This window comes from Phycodurus eques, chromosome 3 (genome assembly GCF_024500275.1).
Source record: "Phycodurus eques isolate BA_2022a chromosome 3, UOR_Pequ_1.1, whole genome shotgun sequence".
Lineage (NCBI taxonomy): Eukaryota > Metazoa > Chordata > Actinopteri > Syngnathiformes > Syngnathidae > Phycodurus > Phycodurus eques.
The window spans coordinates 2,344,693-2,369,801 of record NC_084527.1 but is presented as its reverse complement, the minus strand read 5'-3'; the positions used below and the strand labels follow the sequence as shown (position 1 = coordinate 2,369,801).

Below are 25,109 nucleotides of genomic sequence, written 5' to 3'. Positions count from 1 at the left end.
ACAAGCACAACCATTGTTTTTTTTTTTTTTTTATGTATAAAACGCCACTGTCGGACGGCTTCACGCATACTCTGCATAGAAATATAAGACGTGACCTTATGAAAGTATAAGTATTATATATTAGAATCCCTATTTTTTAAGGTTGCGCTCAGGTTGAAAGAGGAGGCTGTTGGCCATTGTCATTCCAACATTTTTGCCTTTCATGTGCAGCGTACGGCGTCTCCTGTTTGCGGCCGTACCGCGTTGGGAATGTGTGTCGCCAAAGCAACAAAGTCATCACTATCCTCAGCGCGTGCTGGCCTTATGCTGATGAATGGAAAGCCCTGCCAGATTACTTGATTTGATAAGCAGTACAACCCATCGGAAACATAATACATCACAAATTGTTTTGTCAACAATTTATGATAGCATTTATCAAATGACCATCGCAGTAGGCTGAGTTATGGTGTCATAGCTGGCATAATGTCAATATTCAAGCTGAACAGAGGGCAGCTTGGCCGCAATGATTTAGACACCGTACGTACACTTTTTTTCTTCTTCATTAGTTTGTCCAAAAGTGCTTTGGAAGGGGGGGGGGGGAAAGAGCAGAATAATTTTAAGTCTTAAGCTTTTAATCTACATTTACGTACAACTCAAACGCAAATATTTCGATGTTACCAGACTGTGCGGGTGTAGTTTCTTTTCCAGTATCTTAGTGCTGTCGTTCTTGCGTCCGCGCACATCTATGTTGTTGACCACCCAAAACAGGTTTCATAACGACAGGGAGGAAAAAAATGTAGTTAAAAAACATCATCTTGAGCTGCAGTTATTGTCTTCCCAATAAATTGAACGCATGCCAAATTGCCAACAGGTCAGTTCGACAGGCTGAACCGTTCGCTTCGTTCGATTTTTAACCACCTTTTGTCCGAAATGTCCGTTTTTGTTGGAAATGCTTTCAGATGACTGATCGGACTAAGGTTAACGACGAAATAGGTACACGCTGATTTAGAAATCTTGTTGAATCGCCATTTTGAACGTATTGTGTCGTACTACTTGAATCATTTGATCGGTTTTAGATCTTGCTTATCACTGATCACATGTTGTGCTCCCAGCTAACATTGGGCCTATCGCTATCCGCCAGGCCATCGATGATTTCATTGATTGATCAGCACGCGGGAATCAATTAGAGCTCCCGTCGTGTTGACAGCGAAAATGTTCGACCTCTCTGAGTCATTCTCCGTCTCCTATTGAGCAGGATATATGGCACATGTCCAGACCAGTCTTAAAGGTTACTGCAAGCACAACATTAACAGGACACCCGCTTCCAGGTTTATGGCGCGTGTCGTAATTTTAAGCCCAAAAATGGGATCCCTTTTGGTGGAGGCAGCGACAGACAGAGATGAGGCAGTCCGCGTGGAGTATGATTAATCATGATTGAGCACAGACAACCGTGCAGCAGTGGCGCTTTCAAATATTTACTTTCAGAAATTATTTAGCGATACAAAATGACATGCGCTTGCTAATATGTTTTAACGTTGTTTCAAAGAGAGAAACGATTCAGGATTTATTGTTTTCGTTTGTGCAAAACCGCTGTGACTTGTATTGCATTGCTTACTAACATACTACTTATGACACAATTTTGACAGAAATAATTACAGTAGGTATATGAATAAGATTAACCTGGGAGGTACGTGTCAGCTTGCCTTCTCTGTCATCACTTGAGTTTCCCACAAAAATAAGGCTGAGCATCATCTTCAAACGCAAAAGCAAACCTTGGAAGAATAATTTGCGACCCCTTTGCGGACAGTAAAATTGTGTGAAATTAGGCACCCTTAACTTCTCACTTAATCTGCATTACTCTCATCACAACAGAGCAAGCCACTCCATCAGTAAATGCTAATCTTCTAATTAACAAGCTAATTAGGCAATTACAGCTTTGCTGAAGGATGCCTAAATGAAATATGACAACACAGTCACTTTGTACAGCACCTGTGGGTCTTTTCAGATGTCACGATGAGAAGCATGATGACAAAGTGTCGTCTCCACATTCCTGCGTGCTCATTCCTGGGCCGGCTCAGCTCACTTGAAAACGATGTCATTCGCTCCCGTCGAGCGTTCAGGAAGTGTGAAAACAGCTTGTCCAATTACCTTAAAAGTAAATATGCTTCTACTGTGAAGACGAGCCGCTGCATTTTAATGACATTTGCAAGAGCGTGCTGTAAGGAGGGATATCTGCAAAGAGTGAAAGGCAGCATTCGCATGCTGATGTGAACATTTGAACTGCCAGTGCCAGACTCTCCCAGTCAGGAGCTGTCGCATACAGAAATGAATTACGTTGACACGGGCCTGAAAACAAACGCGAACGGGCCTGCGCTGCAATTCGATGAAGAATCACGCACTGCAACAGAGGAGAAGAGCTGCCTCTGTACCTTTGAGCCCTCCGTGACAGGTGCGCGGCGTGACTTGACAGCTCAGCATTTCAATGATAAATGCAGCGGTCTCGGGACTCCTGTTCACTAAACTCGAGACTGCCTTGCTCTTGCGCTTCAAGGTCGAGCAAATGAACCACGCTCACCGCTAAAGACCTTTGTCTTTTGTTCAGCCAGTCGAATTTCATGTATACATTTTTTGATGAACAACTCAAGTTACACAATCACCTTTGACTGTCAAGGCAACGGGAATCTACTGTGTAGTGTAATTCCCATCACATACAAGCCCTGGTTGGAAGCGGAAACGATGACGTCAGCCGCGCACTCACGTCAAGACGGCGCACGCGCAGACAGAGCGCAGCCCAGCACCGTTCCCGTTGACGGCTTACACGACGGAAATTTACTTCCGATCGGTTTCGAAAGGGAATGTCCCACCCTGTGAAATTCTGTTTGCATTCGGCCTGTTTTTGTCCCATTGCGGTGTTTGTACGGAGCATTTTCATTCGCTTTGGGCTATTATTTGCTGTGTTATTTGCTGTCAAATTGCTTAAAAACCTTTGTTGAAAAGGGTAAAAAAAAAATAAAAAATAATAAATACAACAAAAATTGTACAGTTAAAAGAGCACATCCGTGTGTTTTTTTTTTTTTTTGTTCCTCATGTTATAATAATGAAAAGCAATTTCCCTTGTCATTTGACTGGGCAATTGTGTACCATTTACTATGCTTGGTTTCATTTGTGGCCACAGCTTTAGAAGCACTCACCAATCACAGTGTTTTCAGTTTTGTCACTGTTCTCTCGGTCTGCTCAGTCGGCTCAGTTCACAAACCACCCGCAGCTTGGGATCGGGATGACTGTAAAAAAAAATAATTAAAAAAAAACCCACATTTAAATGTCTTACAACAACAGCGCAATAAAATCAAGCCACCTTTAAGACCTTGTCCAATGAATTCAGAGATTTGTTTGTTTGAAGATAATTGCTGAAAGCATCTGCAAAGGCTAAGAACTGCGTAGCGGCCTTCTCAATTGTGGCGCTGTAGATAAAGACATTTAATCCACTGGAGGCTTTAAGCGGATATATTTCCGCGGCTCCAACATATAGGTAGGTATGTGTAAGCGTACGAAAGACGCTCGACGCGCCAACGTATTTGATTGATAGTTGAAAGTCGAGCTGGGCACAGCGTCGACGTCAGCGCGCATGTCCATAGGATTCTCGTTCGTACGAATGTGCGCATTCGTCGGCCACAACATTAGGTACGTCGAGTAACTAGAAGGTCGCTGAGTAGCAAGGTTGTAACAATCCTTTTAGCCTCCGGGGACCCGCGCACCCCTCAGGCCAGTTAGCCAGCCCTGAAGCTGAGCTCGTCTTCTTCCGCTCTATGGCGGAACAACGTGGCGTTGTTCGGGCGCTCAGATGGCTGAGCAGCGGTGCTTCTTCTCACGTGTTCGGACCAGCGGTTTATTTTGCTACCATTCATAAAAAAAAGCAGACCACTGAAATTATTATCCCTGCTTCCCTTTTTATCGCCTTTTGCCCTGAACCTAATAAAATGTGTTGCTGCCCGACGCAGACGTAACATTTATAAATGTGTCCGCTTGAAAACAAAATGGGCCCAATCTTCATCGTGGGCGCAATGGCAGCGGAGCGTAAAAACCTATCGCTGAGCAGTCTGCGACAAGCTGAGCGTTACGGCACAACGAGGGGGTCTCCTTGGAAATGCGCCCGCCTCAGTGGCAATTTGGTGGCAGAAAGTCAGTCTAAACTTACATCTGCCTAGACCACAGCTAAGTCCAGCGCAGTACGTAGACCGCTGGTCTAACGTGATTTCGGTGGATTTGATCGAGGCGCACGTAATCAATACATAAATATGTGAACGGCAATTTCCAATTTGGGTATTTTAACAAGAAAAAGTTATTCGATGGAAATGATTTGCATCAAATGATGTGTCGGGCCAGATCTGGCCCCCGGGCCTTGAGTTTGACACCTGTGGACTACACAATTCGTGACCTGAATGCAACAAGTTAAACTATATTTACACACACACACAAAATGCCTTTTATCGTATTGTAGGATATATTTCATTTTTGTCCCAATGTTTTCTTTCAGCTCGACACGCTAACGCGCTTTTGTGTCATTTCGACGGCCACACGAACCACGACGAAGCGGCATTTGTTCCAAGAGTCGACGCAAGTGAATTCTTTCCCCCCCCCCCCCCCCTTTTTTTTTTCTTTTTTTTTTTTTCTTCCAGCTTGTTTCTCAATGTTCGGCTCCAAAAGGCCCTCGGCGAATGCAGAGTACAGTAGATTTGCTGCCTCGCATCCCGCAGCCCAACAACGTGTCTGCTGCCATAGCAACTGCGGAGGAGCACAGAGCAGCGCCGCCTGCTTTGTGCAATGGATGTCGCTCTTAGCAACGACCAATCACAAGTTGCCATTCTTCCTTTTTTTTTTCTTCTTGTGCAGGGGCAGTGTGAAGATGGAGGGATTGAGTGGGTGGGCTTTGGCCATCACGCATCTGCCAAGCAATTGGACACGCGCGTCGTCACTCTTGCCGCTTCTGGACGTGGATTGGTGGAGCCGGCTTGATTTTGCAATCATATAAACATGTCTGCCGCTCGCCGAGCAAAGCCTTAGCAGGAGCGCGCGCTGCTCTACATCAAACTGCATAAAAGTCTCGTTATGCATTTGCCTGCCCGGCTTGCAGGAGTAAATCTTGATGACTGCGCGGGACACGCACGAGGACGCCTCCCCGCAAAGACTGCCGCGCTTTCATCACTATAATCAGCTGCCTAACTACTCGCTCGTAACATTTTGGGCTTTTTCGCTGCTCGGGTGAGAAGTGACAAGGAGCGCGGAGCCCTCCTCTGTTGGGCGGGGCCTGCATTTCATTTTCTATTTTCTCTCTCTCTCTCTCTCTCTCTCGCTCTCTCTGCGTGCGTGCACGCGGCGCGCGCGCGCGTGTGTGTGTGTGTGTATTTTTTTTCCCTCTCCCCCCCTCGTGTTGCCTGCTCTGACACGTCTGCACTGAGTGAGTGGCATTGGCACACTGTCAATCGCTCACCATCAAACAACATAAAACACACACAGGCACACAGGCTGCACCTCATAAATATTAGCAAGGCGAGGTCTTTTTTTTTTTTTTAATTTTATTTTTGGCGCATCGCTTTATAATACAGCGCTGCATCCTTATTCATTTCTTGTGTTTTTTTCCCCCTTTCCTCAGCTGACATCGCACAACTTTTTTTGTATTTTTTCTTTTTTTATTTATTTAAAGATATTCGGACACCACCACATTTTTTTAAAAAAAAATACGTGGACTTCATTTCTGCACTACGATTTTGAATTTTTTTTTTTTTTGTGGTTTTATTTTGCAAAGAATGATTTGCAGCTCTGGATTATTTTGTTTTCCGATGATGCTTTTTGTGGACATTCTTTGGTGAGGAGATGTTCCGGGAATCCCACGAAGAGCGCCAATAAATGAGAGATCACCAAAGGAGCAGTGGTGTCCAAAGCCGTCAAATCTCGCGGACAGAGAGAAGATCCATTGGCGTGAAAGTCCAGGTGGAGAAGATGGACAACCTTGGGCAATTTTGACAATAGAAGTTTTGCACGAAATAGCCAAATTAAGGCAAGATTCCCGTTTTGGCACTTTGGAGCTCGCGTCAACTTGGACACATTTCCGCCGCCACATCGCTGCAATATTGTTGTTTTTTTTTTTTTTTTTTTTTTTTGTGTGTGCGTGTGTTTCGGACCAGGCTGCCGCGCACCCTCGTCGTCTTCGGCACATGTTCTAGCCCGTTTCGTATATGAGTTTTTCAATTTGTGTGGCTCAGTGCACAGACTCCTTAGCGGCTCCGATGGACGATCAAGCCCGGATCATGCAGTCGATCGGCGGCGTCAGTCTGGCCGGCCACTCGGTGCAGGGGGGCATGGCCCTCCCGCCTCCTCACGGACACGACGGCACGGACGGGGACGGACGCAAACAAGACATCGGCGACATTCTTCATCAAATAATGACCATAACTGACCAAAGTCTGGACGAGGCGCAAGCAAAGTTGGTTGCTTTTTTATGATTTGTAACTCCTAACCCCCCCACCCCCAGTTAGAACACGCATTCTTAGTATTCAAACATGCCCCCCCACCCCTCGCGCGCCATGCATAAGAGCAGGCTGGGGTGCGTTTAATGACGCTGACAATGATCAGGTGCATTTAGCGCCTCATAAAGATGAAGCACATGAGAGGCTTGTCGCGCTTTGGAATTGAAATGATTGTCTGTCCACGCAAACGTGGCTCGTGTTGTTCCCAAAAAGTTGAAGTGCACGCACACACACACACACACACACACACACACATTCTTTGGTTGGAAAAGAAGTGGCATAAATAAATCAGGTTCATTCAAATTCGGCATTGACATTTACTGACGCTGTGTTTAGTCTAATCCAATAATGTGTAAGTGGCACTATACCAAGCAATCTCTCTTTTTTTTTTTTTTAAAGATAATGTTAATTATAGTGCAGATGTGACTCATCAGTGAACTTATATCAATATTGTATCTTGTCTTATACTGAAACAGGAAACATGGACTGAACTGTCACAGAATGAAACCAGCCCTCTTCAGCGTTCTCTGTGAAATCAAAGAAAAGACAGGTAAGCTTTGTCCAACTCTTATTTTTGAAGAACGCCGCGAAAAGCTGCACAACAATCACACACTTTTGCCTGCAGTCTGCCTTTGACACACAAGTTGCAGGGGAACTTTGTCCATTTGAATCGTTTAAACATGACAGCGAGCAGTGGAGCTGTGTACGTACATTATTTTGTCCTTTATCTATTCAAAACCTGCAGCTGATATATATATATATATATATATACACCTTATATATTTACACATACATGCACGCTCGACACAGCTGCCGTTATTTTCTATATGGCAGCAATGCTCTATACACACCAATTGGTGAATTTGTTTCATTCTTTTTTTTTAATCTTCACTGAATTCTGGTGAAATACAAATACCATATTTCACAGTACATGTTAATTTTGGAGAACTATTTTGCGGCAATTTCACCCTTGCTTTTTGTGACCATCACGTGTACATTTTAGTGAAAATATTTTATATGTGTGTTCATGTCATGAAATATCGGAGACCGATGTTGATATTGTCTCTGATTATTCAGAGCGTAATCATGGAAAACAAAAGTTTCAAGCTGCCACACTGTATATTAGTCAAGTATCTTCTCTACATATGTTACATTTTTGAACAAACACACACTGAAAATGTCCACAATGCGCACTGTAAAACAAAACAAAATACTCTGTCATAAATATGTCGATTAAATACATTTAAAAGAAGACTGTAACGGCACCTGCAAAAATGATGGCACTTTCAAACTATTGGACTTCACATACGTAGATGAGATTTCTCATGCGACGCCCAAGCTGTCAGAAAACAAAAAAGGAATAGGAAGAAAAAATAATGCTGTGGATTGGAAGTCATTTTAGCACCTCTGATAACTTGTCAGATTTGTGACCTTTGTGCAGTTTAGAAGGAAATTGGCTCGGGGGAGATCATAAAAGTTTATGAACTCCCCCCCCTGCTCAGGTGCCGGTCACAGAGGCAGACGGAGGGTCCGCGCCGGAGGCCGAGGTGCTCGGCTTTTTGCGAGAGACACGACCGATTGTCTGTCGCTTTGCATTTTGCGAGAAAGTTCCCGGTGAACTGCAGACTTTTGGGAATTTGATGTATTCCCACAGTCGCACCTCACACAATGAAGTCCAAACGGGCAAAACCAGATTACCGTGTTTGTGGAAAACATACATGATGGTCTCAGCGGGAGTGGTTTTTTTTTTTTTTTTTTTTTGCTGTCAAATACGTGGCACCGTTTGAACCAGCTGGCGAAAGCTGCGGCTGCAAAAAACGTGCACACCCGTGAATACGTAAATGCGCCCGCCACACAGAGCGCCAGTGTGGATGCGCATGTTCGGCAACTTGCGGTTCGGAGTGGGTGACGGAGCTCAGCCGGTGCGGCGGCCTTGTCGGCCGCCTTCTCATTGCGGCGCGCGGTGCGACGCGTGGAGGGATTCCTCGGCCCTTTTCATCTCTCCTCAAAAGGGGGATGCAGGCCTGCGTGATCTTTCATACTCAAATGTTCTTTGCTGAAAGAGTATGGAATGTTTTCAGGACGTCATTGTCGATATTGGCTCGGAGGCTCTTTTTGTATGTGAAGGTTAAATGCAGTTGCGCTGTAAACAATTTCAGAGCTGCATTTGAGATGAGGGCTAAAGAGGATGTGGTCGAGGCATTTCCAGGACTTTTGAGAACTTTCTGGCTCTTTGTTTTTTTTTTTTTGTCGAGCGGGAGAATATTTTCTACATTACTAATGTATTAATTCACTTTGATATGCTAATCAAGCATTATGCAGGAAATGAGATGAAGTGGCAGCATGAAGTCATTTGCTTGTCAGTAAATTCAGTGTTTTTAGCAGGCGTGCTACAATTTCCTTGGGTTTGCTCGTCAATATAATACACGTGAGCGGTGTGCTTTCCTTTTTTGCACTCCTTTTGTTTGTCTTTGCTTACGTGAACGTCACTTTAAGCACAAACTGAAGTCACTTCGGAACGCCGGGCACATTTGGTTGCAAGTTGTATACGCAGAGTGAATTGTGCATTGACAGAAAGTCGGACGAGCTTTGCAGTTGTTCTCGCATGTGTGCTGGCTTTATGTGAACCCGCTGGCGACTCCCCCCGTCTCGCTTTCATGCTTGGAAGAGTGGCTCGCAGGGGCAGCGGCGGCAACAGCAGCAGCGGGAGAGGCAAGAATAACAAAGGTGAAAGATTACCTCCATATGGTATTTGTGACCGGGAAGAGAGAGCTCGTGTTGCAGGACTCCTCTCTGAAGTGAGGTTTAATCAATAGAAAGAGATTACACAGAACTATTACAGGCCGAATCACAGAGTGCCACGCAGGGGCTCGGTCCTCTCCACAGCTCTCTCAGCTGCTTGGCGCTGCTTTGGCTATGTATTGACTTGTTGTTTTGCTGACCTTTGACTCGCCAGGTTCCAAAAACAGGGGGCGGGCTCCGCAAAGGGTAGTACTACAAATTGCCGGAAGACTGCATTGGCACGAATCCCGAAGTACGTTTGGAAAGCTAAAGATGCCTTCAGAGATGCGTGTCGGCCATGGCCCGTCTCACGCGATGCTGAGCGGGGGGGGGGGGGGGAACGGTGTTAGCGAAATACGGGCCGCGATGAGACTGTAATTAACCACGAGCGAGGCAGACGACAAGCGTTAGCTGCGGTAAATAGCGTTAGGCGCTAGGAGGTAAGCGTTTGTGAAATCTATCGGGAACGTTCATTTCAGTGTTACTCGACGCGCCCAACGAGGCAGCTCAATTCAACTGGTTTATCGGCGTCATCAATGCACATTTGCGTATTTGCACGTTTGATTAGATATACAGTGCTGAAAACATTCATTCGACCATTTGCTACTATTTGCTCTCCGACCATACAGCGTAGTGTCGTGCTTTAATGCGGATGCCTTCATTTTCAGTGAACTCTCGACAGACATGTTTCCATTTTGAACAGGAATGAGAAATTCATCTTTTTTTTTAGGACATTTTGAGCTGCTTTTTCTTGGATTCTCTCAGAAGTCAGAAATGAATCAATATTAACATTCAACCACTAAAACAAAACTCTTTTGTTCAGGAATGCAAGTAATTAACTATAATTTAACATTTTTGTCCCCCCCCCCCCCCAAAAAAAAACAAAAAACCTTAAAAGTCACATTGTAACATTTGCAGCTAACAATAGTAATTAGATTCAATCATTAAAAGAATTATTTTGATTAAACAGCTTTTACATTCACTTGTTTTAAGCATAACAGAAAGATAAAAAATGATGTTTGGATTGACAAATGATTTTGATTTAGGGCAGGTTTGGCATAAACCTTACATGTCATGGTGGTGTAAAACATATCTATGCAATATATATATATATATATATATATATATATATATACATATATATATATGTTGTGTGTGTGTGTGGTTTGTTTTTCTATTGTGATTTTCCTATTTTTTAAAAATTGTTTTATTGTTTTGATTGTTTTTCTATTGTGATTTTCCTGGTGTTGAAAAGCTCCAGTGCGCTCACGGGAGAGAACGGCAAGCCATTCAGCAGCAAAGACAATTGACTTTGGCTGCTTTTTTGTCTCAGGGAGCCCCGGTGATGCGGCCGCGGCGACTAGATAGCGCGGTGCCCGATGGCTCCCGCACAGCCGGGTTCCCGACTGCCTTCTACGGCAGGGCCGCTCGTGCTTCCTCTGAAGCGCGAGGGGGACGCGGCAACATATAGCTATTATCTACACGGCGCCCAAACACCCTCCGATTCCCCATCAGCGAAGAGAAGATGAAGCCGAGCCAGACAAAGAGCGAGGGGGGACCAAAAGCAAAACAAAACAAAACAAAACAAAGAATATGTATCGGTTTCATTTGGAAGGCTAAATGCCTTTGTCCTGTGGCTATAAATGTCTTTGCACGGCTCCTATCAGGTTTTTGCACAATGGTGTCTCTCCATCGGCACCCATCTTGCACGTCTCTCTCTCTCTCTCTCTCTCTCTCTCTCTCTCTCTCTCTCTCTCGTTCTCGCCCTCCTCCTCTGTCGCTGGAAGCGTTTTTCGCCGGGCTCCTGTGCGATCAACAGCTCATAATTGTTTTTTGCACATACGTTATGCAAATGAGTCTTTATGGCAACTGGCATAACAATTAGCATCCTCCAACAATATTTTAGTAGGTTAATTGCAAAATTTCTGAATTGTGCGTCTGAGCTGTTAATTAGGCATGACAGAGGTGGTGAAATCGTTATCTTCAGGCGCTGGCAGCCAGCAGAGGCTGCTTGGGAAGCAAAAGGGAAGGATTGATTGAAACCGGTTCACAGCGCGAGGCTGCTGCAGATTTTCACTCCTTGCGCTGTTGTTCTTAAAATCCAAATGTAAACCAGAAACAGAAGAAAAGAGGCCCTCAAATGTTGACCCTATTAGAAATAGACTGCTGACTTGATCTCAAATGTGCCAGTCCTTAAACCTAAGGATACTTTTTTTTCTTTGAAGTTTCAAATGCATTGTCAACGGTTCATAATAGATGATCCCATTCTATTAGCACAAAAAAACAAATAAATTTGGGCTTGCAAAAATACCTGCCTTGCAAGAAGAGAAAAAAAAGTTGACTTGGACGAAAAGGGGGAAATGACTGAGGAGCCACGATACAGCATGCTTCTGTTGCACTTTTTCCCGAAGAATATCTTTTGACGTCGACGCTCCCGTATCGGTGTGTCTACACCCATGTCCCCACGGTGTAACGTCACTCAGCGCGTTATTGGTCCAATACGAAGACGGCTCGTGTGAGACTGGTGCAAAGCAAGTCCTCTCTCAGTAATGACTCTGCTATTTATAGGTCCCGATTTCATTAGCTCGAGCGTTTTCTCCTGGGACAATAGACGCCGTGATGTTCATTTACTCTGCACACATTACATGCGGACACCTAAATGAGCGATCATTTGCGAGTGCAGAGTCCGGCCGTCCTTTGCTGTCGCTCACCTAATGTGCATTGTCGGTGTTTCATTTTAAAAGTGCTGGAATTGCTGCGAGTCGAGGGGTTTACCTGCAGATGATCATGAATGAACTCCATTTGTATCCAAGATATTGTGACATCACCTCTCTTGGTCTAAGATAGTTTCCCCAAAGCAAAAAAAAGGGAAATACAGTACATGCCGTTATTTCCCCCATTTGCAAGCAAGAAAATGAAGATCTGCTCCTCGTTGCTCTCCACCGTTCAGCGTTTCCCCACATTAGAATGATGCATTGAAGGCAGAAATAGGAAAAAGACGGCAATGCAATGAAATTTTAATCAGCGTCTTCTGCCGCTTTAATAAGGCAAATAATTCTTATTGGCTTTCTAATATTTAATTCATAGCAAACCTTGCATTATTCCGTGTTAGCCTTGAGTTAAGCTCCACATGCTGCCTTCCAGTGCGCAACCGTGGGGACACTGCGCCTTTTTCTATATGAGTTGAGGCACTCTACTATTAAATTGTTTTGATGTTGTCTCTGGAATAAAATATGCATGTATAATACCTTTAATTAACTATTGTACTGGGAGAATGCAATGACCCCAGTCGCTGATCAATGCGTAAACACTGACTCGCCTGCCTTTGTAATTTAGCCAGCTGTCAGTAAGGTATGACCATTGGCTGAGCATAGCTTTTTTTTTGACATTTTTTTTAAATTATTATTCTAAGTCCTTGAAGTGCATTTTTGTGTCTGAAGTAATGGAAAGATGGCAACGGGCCAGCAGGCTAGGTGCTGGCTCACGTTACACTGAAACAGCGGGCCCTGTTTTCGTCTCTGGCTGAAATGGCTTAATTGGTGTCAGAGCCCCGGGATAAAGGCTCCTTGCTCTGAAACGCAGCCACACAGGCCCTGTCTTCCCTCAACCGGCAGCGGCGACCGGCGTCTGCTGGTGAACGAGCACTAAGCCCTGGCTCAACAATACCAAACGATGTTCGGGATGACAGAAATTAATATGCGCTTGCTCCCGGAAAGCTGTGATTAATGACGGCGAGCGGGGGAATGCTGTTCCTCTCTTTGCTCCTCTTTGATAGGCTTTGAAAAACAAAACAAAAGACACAGATATACAAGGTTGTCCTCGCTTTCCGAAGCGGAGGTCACCAAGAGTACATAAGTGGACTAAACCTGGCACGAAGCAGAGCAAAGGAACATCTAAACCTGGACATGCTTACTGTCTAATTACAACTGAGAGCATTTTAAATATCCTGTGTGTCACACTGATAGTATTTTTTCATAACATAACGCGAGATGATTTAAAGAGATAATACGACTGAATTGGCACTCAATACGGCGAAGACTGTGCCAAGACCAAACAATCCTAATTTGGATCAGCACCAAATTGCAGCCCTTCATAGTTACGCACATCATTCGTATGTCTGCATTTTGTCAAGAGGGCTCATGCATTATTCAGTGAGAAATTAAGCAATATGTCGAACAATGGCCCGCTCACACTGGAAACAAAAATCCCTGATCTGCATCTTCATCTGCACCATCATGTGTTTGGGAAATCGTCTTTGGCCCCAGCTCCTTTCCTCAGCGTAGTTTTGTGAAAAATCTGTGCTTTTTGTCGCACGGAGAGAAGCTATCAAAAGCCATGCATGCCTCTTTTACAGAGCTTACAATAAATCACATTTCATTTCATTGAAATTATACACGCGAACAGACGCACATCGAGCTAGAGCAAAACGTGTGAACAAAATGGTGGTGCGCCGTTGCCATGATAATGATCTGTATCTGTTGTGTCCTAAGGTGGAGACGCATGAATATTTAATTGTGTCTGTGAGAGAGAATCCCCAGACCCTTCTGTTCATTTTCGACTTTCTCTCTAATGTGCATCCAGTTAGTTCCTCACTGAGTAATGCCGTATTGAAATCATACAAATTGCAATGTAAGGGCTTTCACAGGACATTTATCTCGACAAAATGCAGTATGCAATTCAAACGGCAAGTTTTGTTCTGCTGAATTGCTGCGAGCGCCTCACGCTGGCTTCTTGAAATCTGTCCGAATGATTGACGGGCACTTTTGACGTCACGCCGTTCCGGAAGATGATGCGGGTGCAAGGATATGAGTTAAGCACTGAATGAGTTTCCTTCTTTTATTGATCCATTTGTAGAGCAGGTGCTCGGTGAAGACGCGTGTCAGCTTTCGGCGCCCGCGTCAGCGTTGCACACCGACAGAGAGCTCATTGCGGCGTCATTTGCGTGATCGAACAACTTCAGTGTGCGTTCTCGCCGTCTTACATTTGCCAGGAAGGGACCTAGACGCCCGTCCTTAGGCTAGTTTTTGCTCTCGTAATGCAATTAAGTAAAAGCTTTCCATGCAAACAGAATCAGTTGTTGAGGGACAGGAGGCGTGGTCGCTCGCCTCTAAATATTCAACATTAGCTGTTCAATTGCGTGCGTGTTGGCAGGCCTGCGAGGCTGCAGTGTGAAGGTGAAGTGCGTGATGCTTGGAGATGCCCGTGTAAGTATGCAGAGCACGGCAAGCATCTCGCGGGTGCTGAAGGAGAGCGTGGAGTGGCAGAGTTAATTTATTTAATGACTGAGCGTCTTATATCTCCCAAGCCCTGATTAGAATCCATGCTTGATGAGGGAAGCGATAGAAGGGTCTGCACTGCCCCCAGGCCCTTGCACACACGTTCTTGCTTTGCTTTTTTTTTTTTTTTTTTTTTTTATACCCCCACCGCACCTCCTCCATAGACTTTTTTTTTTTTAAAGAAGAAAGAAAGAAAGAAAGACTACTTAAAACTTGTTGGCAACGATCTCATTTCCTGCAACAATGTCCACACAGCTGCAGGTACTTTTAAATCCTTGTATTTCTTGGGGGGGGGGGGGGGGGGGGGCCCTTTTGAACTCATGTAAATTGTGTCACTGATAATGTAATTTTTGAAAAATGTTGTCCGAGCGTGAAACCTTTCAAAAGCTTCATTTGAATGTTTGCGTGTAGATGAGGAAAAACGGACTTGCGTGCACCATTTCCAAAAGGGAGATTTTTTTTTAAATACAATTGAGTGGAGAATTTTACATACCCTGAACAAATTTTCTGTGAAAATGAATTTGTATTTGTTGAATGGGTTTGACATCAGACAGTGAGTGTCAAAAGACTGTAAGACAAATGAAGGCATATTTACTCCCAAAATATCCACAATTTTCGTGACCAAAAGTTCCATGATTAGCATTATTCATGGTGATTCTCAATACATGCATCTCAAATGTTGTAAATTACAATTTGTTGCTGTCTTTAATCAAACAAAAATGTGGTTTCCTCAACACAGGTGTCAGTTAAGATCAGGTATACGAATGACTTTTAAAACACGTAAAAACAATGCAAATGGTGAAAAGGTCAACAGTCATTTCTTTCACACGGGTTTTGGGTGGGACTGTTTCTATTAAAGTGTGATTTTCAGGTTATTACATTGCAGTTCAGTACACGTACAATTCTAAGTTTCTCATGTTGCAAGCTCATGTTTTTTTTTTCTACTTTCCCAGAAAGTATTTTCTTCAAGACTCCCACTGGGCAATAGTGCCCTTACTGTTAGTGCTTATAGATGTGGACGAAGTTGATGTTGTTTGTTTTCTTTTTTTTTTTTTTTTTTTAAATTGTCCCAGTGTGGACATTTAAATTTTCCACCATGTTTGGATCAACATAGAACAAATATGCGTTTGTTTGTGTGCAAGAGCGAATTGATGTTTGAGTGCGGCGGGCTCTGTGATAAAGACAAAGTGCCGGTGCACTCTATGAACGTGGGAAAGCCAAACAGAGTGTGTCACTTTGGCAGCATAGGCTGTCAGCTATGTGGAGCCGCAGTTGTAAAAATCATGACCTTCCTCTTTGCCAGCGTGTCTCTCGCAGCGCCAATGCTCTGCCCTGCAGATCTGTGCTGGCGGTGAGAGGGAATACAAACAGCGGGGCGGGGGGAAAAAAAATAGCCACAACCATAATTGTGAGTGGGCGTGGGTGGCGAAATAATAAAATACTTCTCGGCGCCGTCATGAAAGCAAAGGTGAGGCAGAGAAAGCAAATGGACAGGGAAAGAACAGGGAAAAAAAACAAAAAACACGAAACTTCCCGGCTTCTTCTTTTCCCACAAGCTATCATCAGTAATGTCGCAGCAGCCTCACAAAGCAGAAATTATTTCTTCCGGCGTTGCTGTCAAGTGTTATTCAAATAACGCCAGCCTCACATTTGAATAACAGCCGACATTTTGAATTAATTAATCAGACAAGATAGTCTGGGCCTTTTCTCATTAGTGTACAGGTCAGGCTGTGGAAGATATATGCGCTGGTGATGATATACTTGTCTTTAATAGTGATTTATGGAGATTTTGGATTGTACTCGATTTGTCAAAGGGTCTGCTAGCAGAAAAATAGGACAATGCATATTTCATTACCTGATCTTTGATACGTTCCGTGATGCTGAAAGATACGCTCCTGTTGTTTACATGCCTTTTGATAGTCACTCTTCTTGATTCAGGTGTGTGCGCACACACACACACACCGCCCCCCCCCCCCCCCCCACATACACACACACACACGCACACACACTTTTCGTCTCCTTTCATAGATCTTCCCCATTTTACTTTCCCTATGCAATTAAGCAGGAGCTGTAAATTATAACTGTGTTGTACTTTAATGATCACAGTGTAAAAATAGAGTTCCTGTCTTTGATAGGATTTCATTAACTCACTCAGTACTCCATGTCAAAGTCAAAATGTATTATTATTATTTTTTTTAATGCAGGAAGATTTGAACTGAATAAGCTTGAGGTGTGAGTCAAATGCATTTTTACTGTATATACTGTATCCTGGTGGAAAAGCTTTAACACAGACGTAGCTTGCGTATTTTCAAAAGTGTGTTTTTATGGACTAAATATAGGCGTGGTGTGTGAACGACAAGTATATTTTAGAATAACGCCACGTGTTAATGATCTAGTGACACCTGCCGTTTCAGGTGTTAGATAATAATCAACACATTCCATTTGCAAGCTCAGGTATGCCGCAAATACAGAATGCTTGTGCGTCGTGTCGCTAATGTGAGTGTGCGCGCACGATCGGGAGGAAAGTGCGAGCTGTTGCCGTTGCGCCGAACAGCCCGCACAAAATGCACCAACAGCGAGCGGCGTGACAAAACATTCAAACAAATTGCTGTCAGGCTGCCGTAACAGCAAGTGCAGCGATTTTGATCTGACACGTGGAAGCCCCAGACATGCAACACTGACATGCATTGCCGAAGCACCTTTGAAAGACGGCTGATAAAAATCAGGATATGCCCAATCCTCTGCACAAGAATGGCCATCATTATTTGATATTATTACTCCTTCCTTCAAGAGTCAGTTCCAGATAGAAAGATATGCATGTGTTTGTTTTAAGTCGTGATAATATATATTCCCGGGTTGTTGTTTTTTTTAGCAGCGCTTCAGTACAAATGAACAGTTCAACTGAATTATGCGGTCTTATCAGAGAGTACAGAACGCCGTTTTATATTCATAGAGAAATATTTATTGCTCGGAGCAAAGCGCCTTGTTTTTGTCTGCACGCTCACTGCAAGCTAATTCCAAGGTTAGGACATCGGTTGAGTTGGGTCGAGCATCATCGTCCACAGGTGGATCATGTCGAGGACACGCGTATACTTACACCGGAAAAATGATTCTTTTCTTTTTTTTTTGTCTGTGATGACAAAAGCGTCTTCCATTTTGTCACATTACTAAGCTCAAATGTTGTTCACCTTATTCGTTTTCCACGTGTTACCGTAATGGGTAATGATAGCCTCTTGAGTAAACACTGCAAATTCAAAATATTCTCATTGCTTCAAATTGTTTCAGATGCTGTAAAACAAAGAAGTGACTGCAGGATGCAGCGTCTATTCTCGACTGTATTGTTATTTTCTCCCTTTAAGGTTCCTAATGAGGAATAGGCCCTCATTATGATTTTAAGGATGAGAGAGGAAAGCTTTTAATTAATGATATGTAAATGGTTCTGAATTGATTATGTTACAATATCAAGAGAGATGGGTAGAAGCTGTGGTGTAATATATTTTAATTAAGAATTAATTAAAAATGATGGCAATTTTATAGAGGCTCACGGAAAATAGAAAAATGTATTCTCTGTCACAATTAAATCAGCCCTTGATTAAATAAACAGACACGTGCAGGCAGTATTCATTGAGGAGTTATAGATATTAAATCCCAAGAAGAGTTATACTGAATATGAAAAAAAAAACAAAACCACAAAACGGATGCTCGCGGTGTGTCGTGGTCGACCGCAAGCTGGTTTGTCCGGGGTTAATGGTGATTTATCTCATTCCTAATTCATGAGCTCCTCCTGGTCTGCGATCGGTGGATCAATGGCGCCGGGTTTCCCTTTTCACATTCAACATCTACAATTAGACTGGCAAAATGAAATGATGACACGAAGGCGGGCTTTGGATCACGTGTGGCCGCCGAATGCGTGCCTCGAACAATATCAGCCTGTTTATGAGGCTCAAAGATTTGTGTGAAGACGATGATCCTCGTTAACCTTTTTAATTGCTGTCTGCTTTTCTTTCGTTCAGTCTTCAGCTCAGAAGCAAACAGAAGACATGAGCTGCATTAATGGCGTGAACCGCAATGAAAGGCAGCGAGGTCTTTGTGTTCCGCTAACGGCGGCATGCGTGCGCTGGGCTAAAGTCGGCGATCAATGGCAGGGAGGCTGCTATCACAGCACTCGGAGCAGGCGGAGCTCCGGGGGAGGGAAGAGGGGGTCCCTGGTGGTTCATTTTGATTGGAGCACAGAGTTTGGTGTTGAAAGGCGAGGGGGAGAGACAGGCTGTTGGAAGCAAATCCCACTGGATCAGTTAGAGCTTTGCAACAAAAACACCTTGATTCCCGGGAACGTTTGCTTTGGAAAAGGCTGAATTTAAATAAACAGGCAAGGGGAGAACGCAATGATCTAAAGCGTTTCTGAAGGTTTATGTGTTCAGAGAGAGACAGTGTAGCTCAAGCTTGCAATTCATCTTTCATATAACAGTAAACAGCGCAAGTGTGAAAAGGGAAAATTGAACTTTGGATTCGCGACCTTGTCTTTGCTACAAAGCTCTCTTAAAAACAAAAAATAACATAAGGTAACAGGATGTTTCAAGATGTAACTGATGCCATAGGTGTGTCTGTGTGTGCGCAAGCTTGTGTATGTGTCATCGGAGGGATTTTATGAGCTAACCAATCTGTTCTGGGCGTCATAGAGGTTGTGCTGCTTGAAATGTGCTGAATGGATTATTAGTCCTGGGCCCTGCTCATGTCACATGTGACGGCTCGGAGGCGACATGAGCATCCACATGTACATATGTGCATACACTGGATACTGCACACTACTGCTGGGCAGAGCGTCTTGTTTTTGACATCTGCAACTAGTTGTAATACATCACTGTCTGAATCGTTTTCTCCACCAATCCGCATTTGAGCGTTAGTTACCCATGGAGGCTTTCGTCTTCTCGGCATGGAGAAGTTCTGCTGTGTTGAGTGTCATTCACAGCTCGTACGCTCAGCACCATACAGTGACCAGTGTTGGGGAATAACAAATGACATATTACAATATTTACATAAGTGTAATTTGTTATATTACTGGGAGAAAATGCGTAATTAAATTACAGTTGCTTTTGGAAATTTGAAAGAAATCACAGCAAAAATATGGTTTTATCAAATAGAGTTTTTTTTTTTTTTTTTTTCCATATCTACTTCCTCCTTACAGTCTCCTTCTAAAGCCAACGGCGGTGATTTGTTCTCTCTGGTCATGAGTCAGTCGACTCGGTACGGCAGTTAGCAGCCACGATGGAGACATTCCCGGGTTGGAATACAAGAAAATCTTAACGCAGACTAAAGAGAAGGCTCCAGACATTTTAGTACAATCCAAAGATTGTTTGCCACCAGTCAATGCCAATGTCGAACTTGCGGACACATCTGCAGGTACGGCGTAGCGTGTAGCATCTGTTAGCGTTATGTGGCATTCTTTCTTTGATTTTGGAATTAAAGAGAAATTGCTTTAATTTAAGTCCTGCTTCTAATTTGCACTAACTGTTGCAATTTTGACTGTGAAAGATTTGTTAAGACACAGACAAATGCTACAGGAGGTGTACTGAATATAGCTGTTCGAACAGTAGAAGGAAAAGCATGAATGAAGCTCAGTTTTGTGGACTCTTTTATTATATTGTCCTTACGTACTGCTGAAAGGTTTTGAACACCATCGGGTCTTATAGGTGAAAATGGTTAACAGCTGAGCGCCTTCATTCAAAATAATAATAAAAAGAAATGTAACCAAATGTAATATGACATATTACTTTGAGAAAGTAATTGAAATAGTGACACTACTGTTACATTTTCCAACGTGTAACTTGTAATTGTAACCAACTCCATTTCCAAAGTCATCTTCCCAACACTGAGACGATGTGTAATAGATTAGAAGGCAGTTGCTATTGGGATCCTTCCACCTCTCGTTATAGCTGTAAACACTTTTTTCATTTTGATTACGAACCAAAAGCCACCGTAAGATGTCACCGGAACTAGGAATGCCTCTGGAAATGCATGTTTTTGTGACAATGTGTAATTTGAATGTAAGCTAAAGATGTTCCGCCCTCAGAGATGGGTACTGTCGTCAGCGGTCGTGGCGAGCGGCGCCAACACTGGCCACGACAGAGACGGAACGTAAGCGAGTGCGAGTGGGGGGGCGAGGGGGGACGGAGTCTGAACTGGATGATGGGAGCCAGAACACGAAACAATGCCGGGGCGACGTCTGGTGGGTTCGCTGCACAGAATTACAAGCGAGGGAGCAGGCCTACTGAGGCAATTACAGCTTAATGGGGTCATTTGGAAGGCAATTGTCAGGGGTTAATGTAGTATGGAGAGATGAGGTGAGATTGAAGTAAAATTTTGGGTTCGAAAATGTGTTCAAATGAAAAGGGAGCAGGCGGAGCGATCAGGCGACGGTGGCCTGGGCCAACGTGAACGCAAAGACATGTTGATGTTTGCTCTTGTACGCACACCGGTCAAGCTAAATCACACCTGTGTGCACGTGCTGTGTTTTTGCTAAACAAATGCCCTTCCACCCTACAAAAATGTCGACACTATTTCACTTCTCCCACCTACTCACATCACATCGTCCAGTTATTGTTTTCCTTTGCCTTAGTGTCCTGCAAATGTTATAAGAGACAGTTTTATAATTGATACAGATGAATATATCCTGGAGAAGCGATGGGACACCTTTGAGAATGGTTTAAAAGGTTCATTATACACTGTTGCGTTATCCAGTTCATTACCTTAATTGCCCGACATAATCTGCTGCTGGAAGGCTACTCTCGAGCTTCGGGAAGGACTGTTTGCCAGGACCCCCTGGCCCTGGACTCATCTCCCTGATCCCCTGATTTGCAGCAAGCAGACCAATCATGCTAAAGCCAAACTTTGATCAAAGCCAAGTTTACTTAAATCCCCGAGGAGCCGCCATGTTTGCCGAAGCATAGGAAGCAGTCGCGCTGCTGCGGCCGCTTGCTGCCTGTGACCGTGTTGAATCGATGCCGAAGAGTCGATTCACGATCAGCCTTTTCAGATTTCAAGCGTTGTTACATTATAATGTTTAAGAATCCAACTTAAAATCCTGTGTGAGTGTCGATTATTCACCTTGCTCTATTAGTCCAATGTCTTTCTGTGTTTGTCGCTGCTTCTGCCCTCCCTGCCCCTCTGATCAGACTTTTGGCCACTACACTGAGGCAGATTTTCCCAGGCTCCCATAAGGCCGTTTTACCAGGATTCCCATTTGGTCTTCACTCATTAGTAAGGTTCCAAATCATTTCCAGAAGAATGTATTTGCTTTAAGTGATAATGGGTTCATGACTTGCCTTACTGGAATCAAAGAACCAACATGCACAGGTCAAACGTTCATTTAAAAGTTTGGTTTACTTTTACGGGTTTGTTTGTTTCAAGGCATCTGCGGCTTTTCTCGATACATTCTTATAGGCTGCAGCCCTTTAACAATATAGAAGTGCTGGAGCATTGTCAGTGCTGCAGGGCGGAAACGGGGATGATGCAGCTCTGTTGTCATTTTAGAGTGACAAATAGACAGTGGCAGACCATCAGAAAGGGGGAAGAGTGAAATGGTGTCACTGACAAACTGCTGTGTCCTTTAGGCCCTTTGGCCTCAAGAGGATACGGCGCATACAGTGTTTACCTCCGGTCAGCTGCAGTGTGAACATGCTGTCCGGTGATTCCCCCTTTCCCCTTTGGAATAAAGCTTCTGCTATCACACTCATTAAACGTCTTCACTATTAATCAATTCATCAATTACTTTTCTCAAATTCGATGTACAGTGCTGTATGTGGAGAGTAATGCGTGAGCGATTTGGGTCATTGTGAAGTACAGGAAGCAAAAACGTAATAGCCAAATGCGAGAAGCAAGTGAGTATTTTGACACCTCGTCCATGTCAACAAAGCATCTCAACAAATGTGGCCCCCTTCCTGTTGGAAGGTATAAAAAGAAAATCAATGCGGCAATCTTTTTCTTTTTTTGTCTCCTCCAATCCGTAATTGAAATGGAAAATCAAATGAACGCAGAGCGGATAATTGTTTTATCAATATTCCCTGCCTGCCCTACAAGGGTCAGTGCAGAATGATCATGAGTCGGGGATATGACGAGGACAAAATGTGAAATTGAACAGCTAGGAGGCAATAAATCAGCCTTGACAACTGAGAGTGACCAGCATGTAGCTGCACACACTTCTCCCTTCACTATATGTCCTGAACCGGCCGCACTAAATGGGGAAAATTCATCTCATTATTGTTGCACTTAATATTATTGATATCAAATATCATTCTTAGAGTCCAGACGGAAGTCAAGGTCACTTGCGCCATAATTGTTGTCGCTCTTGGTACGTGATATCGAGAGTATAATAGAGGGCGAACAACGCGGTCTGCAGGAAAATGCATTTGGGAGAGCCGCTCAAGAAGTAACACATTTTTTTCTCCCATAAGAAACAATCTTATCTGGAGTCAAACATTTGCCATCATCAAAACCTTAATTAACTGTGCAGGCAGTGTTTCGAGAACCATTCTTAATAACCATACAAATCCAAAAGTAGGTTGAGCAGTTTAATATTAATACTGCACTTCCGGTGACATCACGCATAATGACGGCTCAACATCTGAGTTCATGTGTGACTTTTATGGAATACCTTTCGTGAAAATGTGCGGCAAATTCCGAACACGACCACTGGAGTGTTTTATAAATGATAATATTTATCACGATTGGACCCAGTAAAATTCAAGCCGCGCAAACAAATGTACGGGTTGTTGTTTCAATATTCTGAAAAAGGCTGAATTTACATCAGCCAGTCCAGCGTTAGCCCCTACAGAGTGGCTCAAGTTACACCAAACCCCAAAGGGATTTATGAATTCGAATGAACACAACACAACACACAACACGACCGCATTCTCAGTAAAAAATGTTGCCAGAGAATTGCCAAATCCTAAATTACAGTATTTGATGTCCATTTGCATCTGACTCCTTCAGTCACAAGGCATTGACAAAAAGAAGAGGGTGATGCAGTTGAGTGGTGTCAAGGAGAATGTCACAAACAATAAATGGTCACAGCTCAGAGGAAAATCAATGACAGAGGTTGAAGTCGGTGTGGTGTGCTACTTGGCAACGTTACACCGGTAGTGGAGAAGAGCCGTCTTCTGGCGTCGGCTCGCTGATCAAAAGCCAAACTTGATAAAGGCGGATACAATAAAAGTGAAATATAGACACTGCAGCAAAGAATGCTTGTGTCGCTCTAAGTGGCAGCTCGACTCGACTGCCTGAACTTCATTTGAATTTGCTCGCAACGCTCCCACCTCGTGTGTCTGCACTGCATCAGAATGACCCTCTGCTTGCTTGTTGGGCAGCATTTCGCAAAGCCTCACACGATGAGAGCGTGGCTGAATTTATTTTAGCAGTGCAATTTTATGACATTGTTAGGCAGCTGGCATGTATCTGACATGTACCGTACTGTACGTACATAGACAAATAAGGTCCAGTATTCCAAACATATATATTTACTCTTGACTGAGAGAGGGGAATAACTGACAGAGGGTCTTGCAAAGGGCCAAAGTGATGAACCCCCCCCCCCCCCCCCCCCCACTTTGTTGGGATTGCAGTTGTAAGCTTTGCACCATATGCTACTTTCCTCTTTAGCTGGGATTATGCCATCATTATTGCTGATAAAAGCTGTTTACTGCCTTGGCTCCAAATCGATGCTCGGGGCGCTCTGAAACTGGCATTCCCTCTCCAGAATAGTTCATTCCTTGCCAGCTGCTCAGGATTCAACCCCTTTGTTTCAGATTTCACTGTTTTTCTAATGTTTATTTTCACTTCATCCCCGCCCCTGTCCCGTCGCTCCCCCACAGGTTTCTTCTGCATCAGCATGCATAGGCAACTCTTTGACATTTACGTTTGATTTGCTTGCAGAAGATTGAAGGTATCTCCGTCAGACATAGCCGGTCAAAAAATATTATGTTCCAGCAGAGAATGTATTCAAAAACAATAATAGCCATTTTCTTGAGCGACAAAATGTAATTTTTGGGGAATTTAAAGAGCTGTGAGTCTAGAACTGATCGCAAAAGGCTCCCTTCTCATGGTGGTACCAATCAATGGCATAATCAGTCAATCCGGATCCAGCTGGACAGCTGTGTTAAGATAACAATTGGTTCACACGACTCTGGCGGCCTCGATGACCTTCTGTGGCTCAAATTAATAATGTAAAGCCAACACAAGACAACCACTCCCCTGGTTCTCATGCAGCCAATGATAAACTAGCTTTTTGCCTTACCATCAAAGGCCACTCAGACTAAGCCATGTTTCAAGCAATGATCCATAATGACACTTTTCTTTCCCTTCCTGTTTTTAACCGAGGCTCCAGGTCCCTTAAATAATGTCTCTCACTCTTCCTTGTAGCCCCCGACTACCCGGGGAAATCATGCTGATCAATATTTCCCATTTTAGAGGAACTGCAGCAAACGTTCACAGTAGATTTACAGTAGCCCTCAGTTGGACTTTAATCAAGCTGTAATTTGGATATAATCAAACAAAACTA

At 43.8% G+C, this 25,109-nt stretch overlaps 1 protein-coding gene across 4 annotated transcripts in view; it reads left to right on the top strand.

The window, feature by feature from the left end:
* The first annotated feature begins 5,152 nt into the window (after positions 1-5,152).
* The window catches only part of pbx3b (pre-B-cell leukemia homeobox 3b), a 58,577-nt gene continuing 38,620 nt past the window's right edge, over positions 5,153-25,109 (top strand). For all 4 annotated transcript variants that reach the window (XM_061671383.1, XM_061671381.1, XM_061671380.1 and 1 more), the window contains exons 1-2: positions 5,153-6,460; positions 6,980-7,053. In XM_061671383.1, coding sequence (XP_061527367.1) covers positions 6,213-6,460; positions 6,980-7,053 — 322 coding nt within the window. In that variant the 5' untranslated portion in view covers positions 5,153-6,212. The remainder of the gene's footprint in view (positions 6,461-6,979; positions 7,054-25,109) is intronic.